This window comes from Durio zibethinus, chromosome 24 (genome assembly GCF_047325235.1).
Source record: "Durio zibethinus cultivar Kanyao isolate XHJ-2024 chromosome 24, ASM4732523v1, whole genome shotgun sequence".
Taxonomy (NCBI): Eukaryota; Viridiplantae; Streptophyta; class Magnoliopsida; order Malvales; family Malvaceae; genus Durio; species Durio zibethinus.
Genome location: NC_143185.1, coordinates 14,984,588 through 14,998,033, shown reverse-complemented (window position 1 = coordinate 14,998,033; position 13,446 = coordinate 14,984,588). Strand labels below are relative to the sequence as shown.

Here is a 13,446-nt window from a genome sequence, read left to right as displayed (position 1 = left end):
CGAATATATAAATTTTTTGAGGTTGGTTTGGGTTTGGGTGCGTAGGATAAGGAGGGAAGGGTGCACAGGATGAAGAAAAGGAAAGGAGAAATCCAACTTTTTTTTTTTCTCTTCTCTCCCCATTTGGCTTTTTGGGTTACATCTTTCTAATGATTAATCAATGAAGGAGGTAAGGCCTAAAGAGAAGAGTGAATGATTTTGTTTATTGAAGTTTGAGAAATAGGAGAAGGGAAGGAGTGTGGGTCTCACACTCTTTTTTGTCTTTCTTATAAAAATGGAAAGTACAAAAGGGAGAGATTAGAACGAAAATCAATGGCACACGAAAGATATGATTACATGAAGGGAGAGGTTTCTTATCCTAATTATTTTTTTTATATAATTTAGTAGATAGTAATAAGAAAATAAAAAATTATAAGTATTAAATTTTAAAAATTTTATTAATTATTTTTAAATTATTATATAAACTAATTAATTATCCATTCTCTATCACTAATTATTTTGCTATCAATAGACAATGAGAAAGAAAAATGCCATAATGTGAAATGAATTTGGATTTCCTCATGTGGGCCTATATTCGAGACCCAATATCATTTCTAACCTAATTAAATGAAAATATTATGATCTTTTAATAAATTCATGATGCATTGGGGGAATTTTGAACTCAAATTAGTAAAAAAAATATAAAAATATAAAAAAAACATATTTTTTATTGGCTAGATTAAAAGGTAAAAAAAATACCTTAAATTATAATTCAACAATAATTTAAGTTTTTAACAATTTATTGCAATTAATCAAAATTTTTATTTTTTATTTCGATTCAATTAAATTCTTAATTGGATGAAATTTAGTTATATATCAAAATTGAATCAATCAATCTCCGAATTATAATTAATTGAATCTGAGATGAATCTTAGAAAAAGGGAGAGAAAAAATAAAGAAAGAAAAAAAATTAAATTTTATTTTATTTTATTTCACATATGTTAATTGTGCCACGGAGTAAAATTTTATCTATTTTATTAATATCATATAAAATTTTATTTTAGTTAGTAAAAATATTAATGGTGTTAACTTTTTTATTTAAATAAAATTTAATTAGATGTAAATAAATATTGAAGGGATTGATTGATTGATTGTATTAAAATAATAAAAATTTAGATATTTTTTAATTATAGTTTAGAGACTTCTTATACCCTTTAATCTATTTACTACTATAAAATTTAATGAGATATTATAAATCTTGTAATTTCATTTGTCTAAAATTTTTGTTTCAAATATCTGTATTTTCTAGAATGATACTTAATTATTAAAATTAAAAAATCTATCAATTTGTGTATAAATTAATTAATTTATAAATGAGATATATAATCAAATAAATAAATATTAGTATCACAACATATTAGCAACAGTATTAGGATGAATGGTGATTTTAATTGGACTACAGTGCAAAATGTATCCTATGTATGATATAAAATCCAAGACACGATACAGTTGACACAAAGACATACTATAGAACTTCACCAAAAAAAGAAAAGAAAAGAAGACATACCATAGAAAGATATTAATGTTGCAAGCTAAGAACGAAATATCCATAAAATATTTTAATTTTATCATTTTTCAAAAATCAACAAAATTAAATGCACGATGATAAAATTCAATATTATATTATAAATTTGATTTTAATTTCATAATAATATATTTACACAACATGTGATCTCGAGTCCACTTATTAAATAATTTCTTGCAGCTGTTCTCAACCATCAATTGTCCAAAAATGTTTATCAAACTGTTTAAAATAAAAGGTTTGGTCCAATTATATGTTGCTCAATTTGAAAGAATCGGACAACTAATCATTTTTTCTTTAATCCAATCCCATTATTAACATTCTTTCTTGGGACAGATTGTATGTATCAACAAAAGGTTATTTTTTTACAAAGCAGCCATTTTCTAAACGTCAAATGAACGGGTGGAAAGCGTCCAAGTCCACCCTAAAATATGGGGTCAAGTGATCAGTGCTTGCATCCAAGAAAAAAGTTGATAAGTTGTGGAAGTGCATGGCTTGTAAGGGAATACAATTTTTCTAATAGATTATAATTAAAATTATAAGAAATTTATCAAAATTTTATATAAATTTTATATTTATAAGTAGTGAATTTTATATAATTTTTTATTATAATTGAATAATTATAAGTAAAATACTTCCACTTTTAAATTTGAAATTCGATTTAGATTAAAATACTAAACCTAGATACCAACTTTAAAATTATGCATAAAATAAACCAAAATAACAAATTCATGATAAAATTTAGAAAAAATTTGTCTGTTTCATCACATGGTTAGTAAAACAACTAATAGTGATTTTTTTTATATTTTAAATTATTAGGATTTAAATCATGATAATTAAAATTAAAAATTCAACATTTTACCAACTAATGTTATCAACAAAAATTATACATGTACTATATACTTTTTATCATTTTGATACTTAAAAAAATAAAATTTACAATTAAATATTTTAATTTTCATTCCACTTAAAAGTAGATTGTACAAGAACTAAATAAGCATTTAACACAAAAAAAAAGAAAAAAAGAACCTAATCAAGCATTTCCAAACAAAACATGAACAATGCTTTCAAGAATCAATGTCAATACATCTATAGCAACGAACGATGAGTCGATGAAAACGAATTTTGATTCATGTTAATCAAGATAAACGATGAAGAAGCTCGGGAACGAATTGCTTCCAAGGTACAAAATGCTATAAATGCAGAGAGCTTAAAACACATGAAGGGATTTTTTTCTAGTTCAGGAATGGGGACCCTACCAGATCGAAAACCTGATCGATGACAAGGTGCACTTGTAAGCGGGTTTCCAAGACCATTAATGGCTGTATTAACCACAAAATTAACTATATTTGCATCATTCCTGTATCCTAAAATGAGAGAGGTTTATCACCAGGGTCTGCCAAAATTTCCCAGTTGCTTGAAAAAGAATTAATATGCAAAAATCAGTGGCTTTGGGCACCACTATTAAGTAGCGTACAAGAACTCCGTTGAAAAGGCTCAATTAATCAAATCAGGGCATTCCCCTATTTTCTTTCCCGCATGTATGCCTAACAAATATAGGCACTTAGTTAGATATATCAATTTTATCTGTACTCAGTCGAAAAATTCGGTATTTTATTCAAATAAAGATTGAGATAAATATTATATCGTGAATATAAAAATAATGATGAATATAATTTTAAATTTTTATTGGTGCGAGGATGTAGATGAGTAAGATAACACTTATTGCATACTTATATCTTATATGTATTTATATATACCTATAATATATTTTTTATTAAATAATATAAATTATTATTTTAAATTAACTAAAATTAATATATTTTTAATGAAAAAATTATATTATTATATATATTTATAAAAAAATTTTAAAAAACTAAAAAAATTTAGTTTTTAGTTTTTTTTAAGTTATGACTATAAAGATTATCTATACTCATTAAATATCCGTGAAGATGAAGATAAAAATAAATTTAAAATATTTATTGGGTAAGAAAAACGAATATGAATATAAATATAGATATAATATAAAAATTTATGGATGAAAATAAAAAATGCTTTACCCTATCCAAATCCTATCCATTAACTTCCCTACACTTAGTAAAATGTTTTTTAAGTGTTCCGATCGGATAGTTCTTTCGTCCGAAATTAATGATACTGGTATAATTAATAATAAAAATTGTTTTTATTAAAAAAAGATTTTACTTTTATAAAAAAATCCAATCTCAAATATTTTTAGAAATGTTCTAATTTAATTTTTCATTGTATTTTTTTAAAATTTAGCATTTTTATTTAAACAAAATATTTAATTTTATTATTATTTTTTAGAATTTGTATACAAATTTCCATATTTTTTAATTTTTATGTTTTTTGGAAAATTTTTATAATATTTTATGTTTTTAAAAAAGTTTATAAATTTAATTTTTTTACATGTTTTTTATCTTATTCAAATAAAAAATAAATCAGGATCAAAGACTATTGTGCTTCGTTATATTTTTATGTTATCCTAGATTTGTTTTGTTCTACCTCAAATAAACCAAACAGAATAAATTCTAAAAATTCGTGTCTTCTTTATAATTTATTTATTTATTTATATTTAAAAATTAAATAAATTTAAAATGTTTTTAAAAAAATAAAAAAATTCCAAAAAGCTAAAAGCAAAAAATTAAATATTTTGTTTTAACAAAATGCTAAATTTGAAAAAATAAAAATTTTAAAAATAATTTTATTTAAAAAAATTAAAATATGAAAAAAGTACTTTTAATATTTTTTAAAAAATAAAAAATTCAAAATATTGAATCTATTAAAAATTAAAATATGATTTTAAAAAAATTCAAAAATATGAAAAATAAATTTAATATTTTAAAATATCTAAAAATTTTATAAAACATTTGAAATATTGAATTTTATACTAAAACAATTAAATTTCAAACTTATGTACAAATATAAAAACTAAATTTCAAATTTTATTAATACAAATTATCACATCAGTAAATCAACACTATCTCAACAAACCAAGAGCTATGTAATCAAATAAACATCAATATTTTTAAAAGTAAAAATTTAGTTGAGTTTGTGATTGAATTAAAATTATCAAATTAAAATAACATGAAAACTACATTTGTATAATTACAATACATAAACTAAATTTTAAATTTGTGTATAGTACAAAAGCCTTTGATATAATTTAACCTAATTTTAAACATAATAAAGTAACATAACATAAAAACTACAAAGACAACATAAAAACAATACAATTTAAAATTTTAACGAAAATTTTATATAAATTTAACAAAAAACAAATATATATATATATATATTTTACCTTTTTATAAATGGATATGAATTTAAAATAATAATTTTTTTTTTATTATTTTAAACGCCTTTTGACACTTAACTAATAGGATATAGATGTACTCTCATTTGTTAGGCCAAAGTATAGATACTGAAAAAGGCCTGGAATTTATTTGTTGCATGCCTCACATGCAACAGCAATTTATCGAGGGAAAGCCAAGAGAAGAACCCCGATGCTGCACCTCAATCAACCCCCAGGTGGGGCTACCTGAGTTATTGGACCAAAGGACAAGGTAAAATAAGCCTGGCTCTAATTGTCTAGATAAGATAAAACATAGATTAAAAAGCAAGGAAATAAATTAATACAAGCAATATCATTAGAGGGGTAAAAATATGCTGGTTTAACAGGGAATTTGCTCCCTCTATCAGCAGAACGTTTCACCTGAATAAATTAAACGAGGAAATGATTAACCATGATGTGTGAAAAAAAAATAGTAATAATTTGGATCCTCTACGTTTAAATAGATTCCTGGAATCCGCTAATTTTAAATGGCTGAGTTTCTCTCTCTCTCTCTCTCTCTCTCTCTCTCTCTATATATATATATATATATATATATATATATATATCAATATCATTTCCTTTTACTTTGTTAAAACTGTAATTGAATTTTTAAACCTTCTCGTCTATCTCGTTAGAATCTGATAACTCGTCCTGTTTTTGTGATTTGTTGCTTAAAGTTGAATAAATCCGACGCTCCTTTCCTCCTGGCTTGGAGGAAGCATTACCATACCAGACCATTCCCGCTACTGCGATGACCATACCCAGAATTACATGTAAATTAAGACCTTCTTTCCCGAAGAAAATGAACCCTAAAATCAGGACAAGAATAGTCTTCATATGGCCAAGCACTTGGAATGATACAGCCGTAAACCTGCCAATGCAGATGAACTGGCTGAGGTTGGTCCCCACGGCAATGGTGCATGACAGGATTATGAAAAACTGCAAGCAAAAAGCATCACATATCATTTACAGTAGTCATGATTACCTGCAAGCAGAATCTATTAATATTCATACGTGAACTTGCACATGCACTTCAGTAAAACAGTACGACAAAATCTCTGGTGACTAGGGGGATGTGACTCGAGAGGGAATGAGGCTAGAGATTCTAGGTTTGGACTATAATTTTGTTCACTTGTACCAGCAGACAAAATGATCTGCTACAAGTTTTACAATCTTGATTTTAAGCAAAAGATGTTAGAAGCATCATGATCTCACTCAATTCTTTCAAATTCTAAGAATGCCATCTAATTTATGCCATGAACAGGATAAATGCAGCTAGCTCGGTTAAAAAAAAAAATTGTAAGAAAACAAGAGCAGATAATCAAAACCATTTATTTGTGGATAATTAAATAATCAAAATCAACATAGTGGCTAAGGAAGGATGTCAATCCTTTAACAATACCATTAAACTTAAAAGAGCATATATGCAACTAGACACAGTTTGCAGAACCTTATTTTTAACATGTGAAACCTGAAAATAAAGCATGCATCAAGATGGTAAGCTGATAAAAACAATCAATCCTACTTGTTGGAGAATTTAGCAGGAGGTAACCCAACTATATTCTGGAATAGCTGAATTATTAAATATTGTGGAAGAACAAATTTTGCATATCATTTCGGCCAACCAAACAGAAGGCAGGAAACTAAGCTATCATTGACTTCTATTTTAAAGGAAAAATCATAGACAACTACATCCAAATTGGCAGAATCAGGCTTTAAAATGGAAGACAAAATTACTCTCTCATTGACATCATTTCACCTGGTAGCTTTGAAAGCAAAATAAATATCCATGAGAGAGAGAGAGAGAGAGTACTATCTATATATAAAGCACTTAAAAAAGTGTACCAAACAATGAAGCTTCATCAAGAACATTACAAAAGCACTTCATGTAGCTTAGAGATGGCAACTTTAATGCCATGAAATTGGCTCCTTTTCTTGTTCAGTCTAATATCAGGAATATCAAAATGCTAAATGGGTCAAAAGTAATGAAATAGCTACCATATGCAGGGAGAGTATTGCACTACAGGTATTCCTGCTCTAGCATTAGGAAAGTGTGCTTGGACGGGGAAAAGACTGGACAATTTGCATTAGAAGATCAGAAGTAGGTAATATATTTAAATCTTCTTATTTGTGAATCCTTTTCATAACCAGATGTAAAAATGGAAATAACCTCTCCATATGAACACAAATAAACACAAAGACATTCCCAAAATTTATTTTAGGCAACCACAGGCCTCTTTCTGGGACTGTAAGGTAGATCATCCAGCCCTCCTTTTTGAGCCAATTAGATGTGGCAGAATTGAGTACCAAAATAAAATGTTATAGACATACAATGCCACCAACTTTGACAATAGACCTGGGTTTCTTAATTTATATTCAAGAAGCTGATTCACATAATAACAGCCAAACTTGGGACTGTCAGCTATTGCAATGACAATGAAGGACATTTAGCATTTTATGAACACTCAAAGGCTGCAGATAAAGAGTGATTGCTCAATACAGATGGAAATCTATCCATAAATATACCAATATAACTTAATCCAAAAGCAAAAACATAACATGCATTAAAGAATTGAATCAGCTGTAATGACTTTCATGAGATCACATGCCAGTGAAATGGAGCAGTACTATTACCAACTAGATTCTAGGCAACTCTGATAAGAACCTTACCGTTGATATCACAGTGTAGTTATAGGCATAAACCTTTTTCTCTGTTAACCAGTAGTCCACAAAAGGACCAGCTAACAGCAGGCTTGCAGCTTGTACTGGAGCAGTATGTCCCAATAAGTCGAAAGATCCTAAAGAATGCTTGCGTTGAAGAAAATGTACATACTGTAAAATAAATAAACAAATAAATAAGAAAACAAAAAGGAAGACCCAAATTATCAATCCATGAACAAGATTTAAGCATAAGCATGGCCGGTGTCTTATTTATGGAATGGATCAAGGCATGATAAATGCATTTTGAACCTTGTTCAATTATAAAATTACATGAGATGACCATTGGTGGAACTCTTTTATTCCCAGTGGGGGCTCAAGCCCTCGCTGAGGCAAAAAATTTTGAAATTATGTATATCGTAAATAAAGCCCAAAGACTCTTTACTGATCCAATTTATTTGTTATTAAGACTAGTATTGATTCTATCATAAACCATGGTTACAGTAGAGAGCATTTTCAACAATGAATATCTTGAAGACTCATTTATGAAATTGAATTGGAAATTAATGATTGAATGATAAATTAGTTATGTAAATTGGAAAATGTGTTCAAAAGTATTAATAACAAACCTATCGTGCAATGTTTTCAAAATATGAAACCATGTCAATTAAAATAGTAAAATTTTTTACAACTATGACTATTCTATCAAATACCATGGTTACGGTAGAGAGCATTTTCAACAATGAACATCTTGAAGACTCGTTTATGAAATTGAATTGGAAATTAATGGTTGAATGATAAATTAGTTATGTACATTGGAAAATGTGTTCAAAAGAATTAATAACAAATCTATCGTGCAATGTTTTCAAAATATGAAACCATGTCAAGTAAAATAGTAAGTTTTTACAACTATGACTAGATATAAAGTTTTTTTTTTATTACTATTATCATTATTGTTGTTTTTTTTTTTTTTTAATAATTTAGTATATTTGAACTAAGACCACGCTACATAAAATTTATGGCTCCACCACTGGACATGACTATCCAAAATCTTCCAACTTATTGCACCTTAGGTAAAATCAGGATGCTCGTGCGATTTACTTACGTACTGCTGGAGGGCTGTGCTCCAGACTGCTATTACAGCAGCTACAAAACCCTTGACATTAACACTCACATCTGTAACAGTACAGACAGCAACTCCAAGGAGAACTACGACTATGCTAAGCTTCGTATCCCTCGAATAGCGGACCTTGTCAAAAACAACTTCCAGAAAGCAAGATACTGGAATCATGCTCAGCTTTGCTATCTGAGAATAATTTTTAAACAAATCAATGTAACATAACTTCCAAGAGATCAAACAAAGAAGAGAATAATAATCCAAGTCACTAAAACTGACCTGATAGAAGCCCACAGAATTCCACATCAAACTCACATTCATTCCAACAATAGAAAAGTTTGCAAACAAGACAAACTTGAGAAGATCGGATAATGGTAGATAAGAGTCCTGTATGTAACCCAGCCATCTAAGAAGAAAAGTCAACAAGGTTGTTGTGGCAAAATGCAAACCCGTTAATGTTGTAGCTGCAGCATGGTAATAAATGGGGCACAACATCAGGGTTTCTAGATATGCTCGGGTAATTTTGTTAACATTTGACTTGCTTCATCAGAATTAATATAGTAAAAGCAAGTTACATTTTTCATATGCAAGATATTTTTTGATATTCAAGGAATTTGAGCTAGAAAAGGGGAGGTAGCTCTCTCTCATCCCACAAATCTCAGCCTGCCCATCCTAGGATTTGAACCTAGGCTCTCCAAGATGGAGGCCCCAGTTCTAATTGCTGGAGTGTCCTCTTCATGACTTTTCATACATAAGTTGGAGAAGAAAACCATGGTAAGGAAAGATAACTTCTTTTTCTATCCAACTATAAAAGGTTTTTTTTTTCACTTCTTAACCCTCATCTATTCATAAAAGCTCTCCCATTAGAAAGGCATTAATCCTCTGCATATTGGTAATGCTAAAGTGTGGTTTGGAATCTTCCAATCAATTTCTTATACATATAAATCCATTGTATTTGTACGATATTTGTTTAAAACATGCTTAGATTCCATATGAGATAAAAAGTACCAGATATACATATTTGCATTGACAAAATGCAACTGCAAGACATCATCAAACAACTTCAACCACCGAGATAAGTCCAGAGGGTTCTTAAGCGATATCAAGCAGTATACTTTTCCACACAAATTTCATATCTCTAAAAAATTGTATTGTCCTACATAGAATGGCTTGACTTATATCTTCTTACACAGTTTACTTATCTGTTCATGTCTATAAGAGTTACTAAGCCTTTAAAAAATTTGATATTTAAAAAAAAAAAATTTCAAAAATTTAGGGCCTGCTTACATTTGGATAGTATTTTCCATTTTTTGTCTCCACTTTTACTCTAAATATAATCTACGATAAAAAATGAAAACAACCAAATCTCTGGAACCCTTGTTTTCTAGTTTTTTTGGAAATTGAAAAAACTTTAAATAGCTGTCAAATTTAGTTATCTTCTTTCAAATATAAAGTAAAAATTAAAATGGAAAATGAGAAATATTTTCCAAAACTAATGGGCCTTAAGCTGTTTCCATCCAAATTCGAAACCAAAAAGCTGGAAAAGAACACTTCATCCTATTTTAAGGGGGTAAACTTGTAAGACTTGTTTGTAAAGTTCGAGATTGTCAGGCAATTACTGAAAATCAAATTTCTGCTACGGGTAAAAAAAATCTACTTTAATAATGGATTGAACTGGTAAAAAATTATTATTCTTTTAAGATATAAAAAGGAAAAGAGAATACAGGAAGATCATCTTTTACTCAATAAGCTATATGGGCTTCTATTTGATTTTCCTTTTCAAATCAACAAACACAAGCTAAACAAATGGGAAAACCAAATCAATGTATGTTACTTCCTAAACTATTAGTCTTGCTACTCTGCTTGCCCGTTTTAGGTTGACCATATGGAGTTCGACCCATAACAACTAGACTTTATAGGAACACAATGAAAATAAAATGATTGATCCATTAGATACGTAATGCAAATGCAAAGTTTATCAAAGTTTGCAGGTAAAATGTTTATTCAAAACATACCAAAACTGAAGCCATATGTAGCCATCAAGGCTTTATTGACCATGATTATACCCACAGACGTGACAACATTGAAAAACCATGAGGCCACATCTAGAGCTGCTTTCCTATCAGCCTTGCTAACTGATGACATTTTTAACTATAGTCTCCAATTTATCAAGCAGAGTCTTTGTTTCTCAATTTTCAGCAAGCAAAAACTAAGTTCAGCTGCCAAAACACCAGCAGCAGTACCTGTATCAACAAATCATTTGGAAAAACAATATCATTTTAACATGAATAGTTTATAATTAGTGACAATGAAAGGTTAAAGAAAGCACAAACAAGCATCCTCTTTTAATACAGACAATGAAGAAATTTATTTTTTTCAGACAATAAAACAGTGAACTACCTTATAAAATTTTCATTCAGAAATAACAAGAGCAAATTAAAAAGCAACATACAATTGTAATACATAAACTTTCCAAGACAATTATAGGAAAGTAACAATTTTACAGGAAGAGATAACAAGTACAATGATCTCTTACAACTCTTGACAGCCAGTGGTCCGTTGGAAACCAACATTAGAAAAGTAGGATTTGGAATTTAGAAATTCAAATTTATACTTTGAGAATGATTTAAAGAAGCTGGATCTGGATTTGGACTGATTCCACCAAGAATTTTTTGAAGGGCGAAATTTAAGATTTAAAAAATTACTATTCAAGATTGGCATTTGTTAATCCAGTCCAATTTTAAAACTTGAATTTCAATCCAAAATTTCTTCAGTTTCAGATTCAAGAATTTTAAGTAGGTGAAAGAATTTGATATCCAAATCCACATTTACGTTCCCAAAATGGAAACAAAGAAATTTCTACAATTTATAGTGAAAAGCAGAGCAGCCAAATTTCAGTACTTATAAAATTAATACTAAAGCCCGGGATTTGCTTATTTTAATTTTTTTAAAAAAAAAAATTAAAGCATGGGATAAAAAATTGAAACTTTTCCAGCTACATGAATTTGACCTGCTTGCTAACATCTAAACTTATAAAACTAATACTAAAACGCTCAAAATTACCTGCCTTTACCAACAATTTTTCAGTTCAAAGGAAAAGTGATCGAGTTTAAATTTTACGCATTACTAAAATTCTATAATACATATCATATAAATTTTTTAAAAAATGAAGAAATTTTTGCTATTTCTAAGCAGATCCATCACTCTTTAACGATTACTTGATTACGCTTCATTTCTAAAACATAAAAAAAAATCCGAAGAAATTTCAATCCAAAAATGGCAAATAAATAAAAAGTAAATAAAAAAACCACATCAAAGCAAAATTAAAATTAAAAGAAAAAGTCGTTAAATGATCAAAGCAACAAAGCATTAATCGGCAATAGATATATAAAGTGGATTCCAAACATATTAAGAAAAGAAAAAGGAAAAAGAATTTAAACGAACCTGAGAAACGAAGAAGAAGAAGAAGAAGAAGAAGAAGAAGAAAGTCCAATGAAGTCCTCTTGGAATTTGCGCCGTAAATAGGTTTTTTTTTTATTTTTTTTGAGAACGAATGAGAGAGAAACAAATATTCTATTTTATTTTTGCATTTATAGTTTCAAGAATATTTTATTTTTGCATTTATAGTTTCAAACGTTCCTTCTTTCGCCATTAAGAGTGGGAGAGGAAGGATTCAACAAGATAAAAATACTAATGATACGATAGAAAAAAATTATGAATGAATTTAGTTTTACTCTTATTTATATCGTTAAGGTTTAGTATTATTCATGTTTTGATCGTATAAAATAATAATGATATGTTTAAGATATAATATTATTTATAATATAAAAATTAAAAATTTATTTATTTATAAAATAAATTAATAATCGTATTTATTATATTATTTTGATGTTTAAATATATTATAAATATTTAATTTTTAAATAATATTTTATTTAAATATTAATTTAAATAATATTTTTTATTTAAATAAATAAATTAATCGTGTCTAATCATATTATTTATATATAATCATATTAATCGTGTTATGTTATATTATTTTAATATAAATTAATTTTTAAATATATTAATTGTATTATATCACGTGTAATATATATTATAAATATATTGTATTTATATTTAAATTATTTGTATCATTTAAATATTCATATTGTATTTATATCTAAATTAATTATATCGTATCTAAAATTATATTTGACATGAAATATGACATGATGATACAAATTATTAAATTTAAACTAAAAAAAAATTAAAAGTTTATTTTTTTTAATACATTAAAACAAAATTAAAATGTATACAAGCTAGGAATATAAATGGGGATAAATTAAATTATGATTTTCTTTGGTCCATAAATGTCCTTTTCTTTATACATTGTATGGTATGAATGTGTTTGTTTCCTTTTAGTGGTCCTTTTTTTCTTGTTTTCAGTATTGTCAATGTGAATTGTTTTTGTCAATAATATATATTATTTCCACTTATAATGAAAATGAGGGAAAAAATCGAATTTACTATAATTTTATGCCTACTTTATTATTTATTTTTCTGCTTTAATTGGCCGGTCCATAATCTGATGCCACTTTTAACCATCCCCTTCTTTCTTTTTTGCATGGAAAATTTGTCCGGTAAATACTAATTCTGCCCCATTTTATTTTAGTTATTTACTTTCATGCATATTAAAAAACTTTGAATTTTAAGTATTTAATATTATAAATATAATTTTTTATAATATTGATGTATGATATTTTTATTTTCAAAAAAT

The 13,446-nt window shown here is 27.4% G+C and overlaps 1 protein-coding gene across 1 annotated transcript; it reads right to left on the bottom strand.

The window, feature by feature from the left end:
- Positions 1 to 5,295: 5,295 nt before the first annotated feature.
- LOC111316910 (UDP-rhamnose/UDP-galactose transporter 4-like) lies at positions 5,296 to 12,275 on the bottom strand. Its single transcript, XM_022919144.2, has 6 exons — positions 12,133 to 12,275; positions 10,704 to 10,931; positions 8,968 to 9,152; positions 8,677 to 8,877; positions 7,584 to 7,745; positions 5,296 to 5,852 (listed from the first exon to the last, which is right to left on the bottom strand). The coding sequence occupies exons 2-6, from the start codon at positions 10,831 to 10,833 to the stop codon at positions 5,523 to 5,525; spliced, it is 1,008 nt and encodes a 335-aa protein (XP_022774879.2). The 5' UTR covers positions 10,834 to 10,931; positions 12,133 to 12,275; the 3' UTR covers positions 5,296 to 5,522.
- Positions 12,276 to 13,446: the final 1,171 nt, after the last annotated feature.

What these genes read in the sequence shown, in the direction of transcription:
- LOC111316910 (XM_022919144.2), bottom strand. Translation starts at nt 10,833, where the DNA reads ATGTCATCAGTTAGCAAGGCTGATAGGAAAGCAGCTCTAGATGTGGCC. An exon ending in TACATATGGCTTCAGTTTTG is followed by an intron (nt 9,153 to 10,703) that starts GTATGTTTTGAA and finishes ACCATGCTGCAG; the next exon opens with CTACAACATTAACGGGTTTG. An exon ending in GCACAGCCCTCCAGCAGTAC is followed by an intron (nt 7,746 to 8,676) that starts GTAAGTAAATCG and finishes TTTATTTTACAG; the next exon opens with TATGTACATTTTCTTCAACG.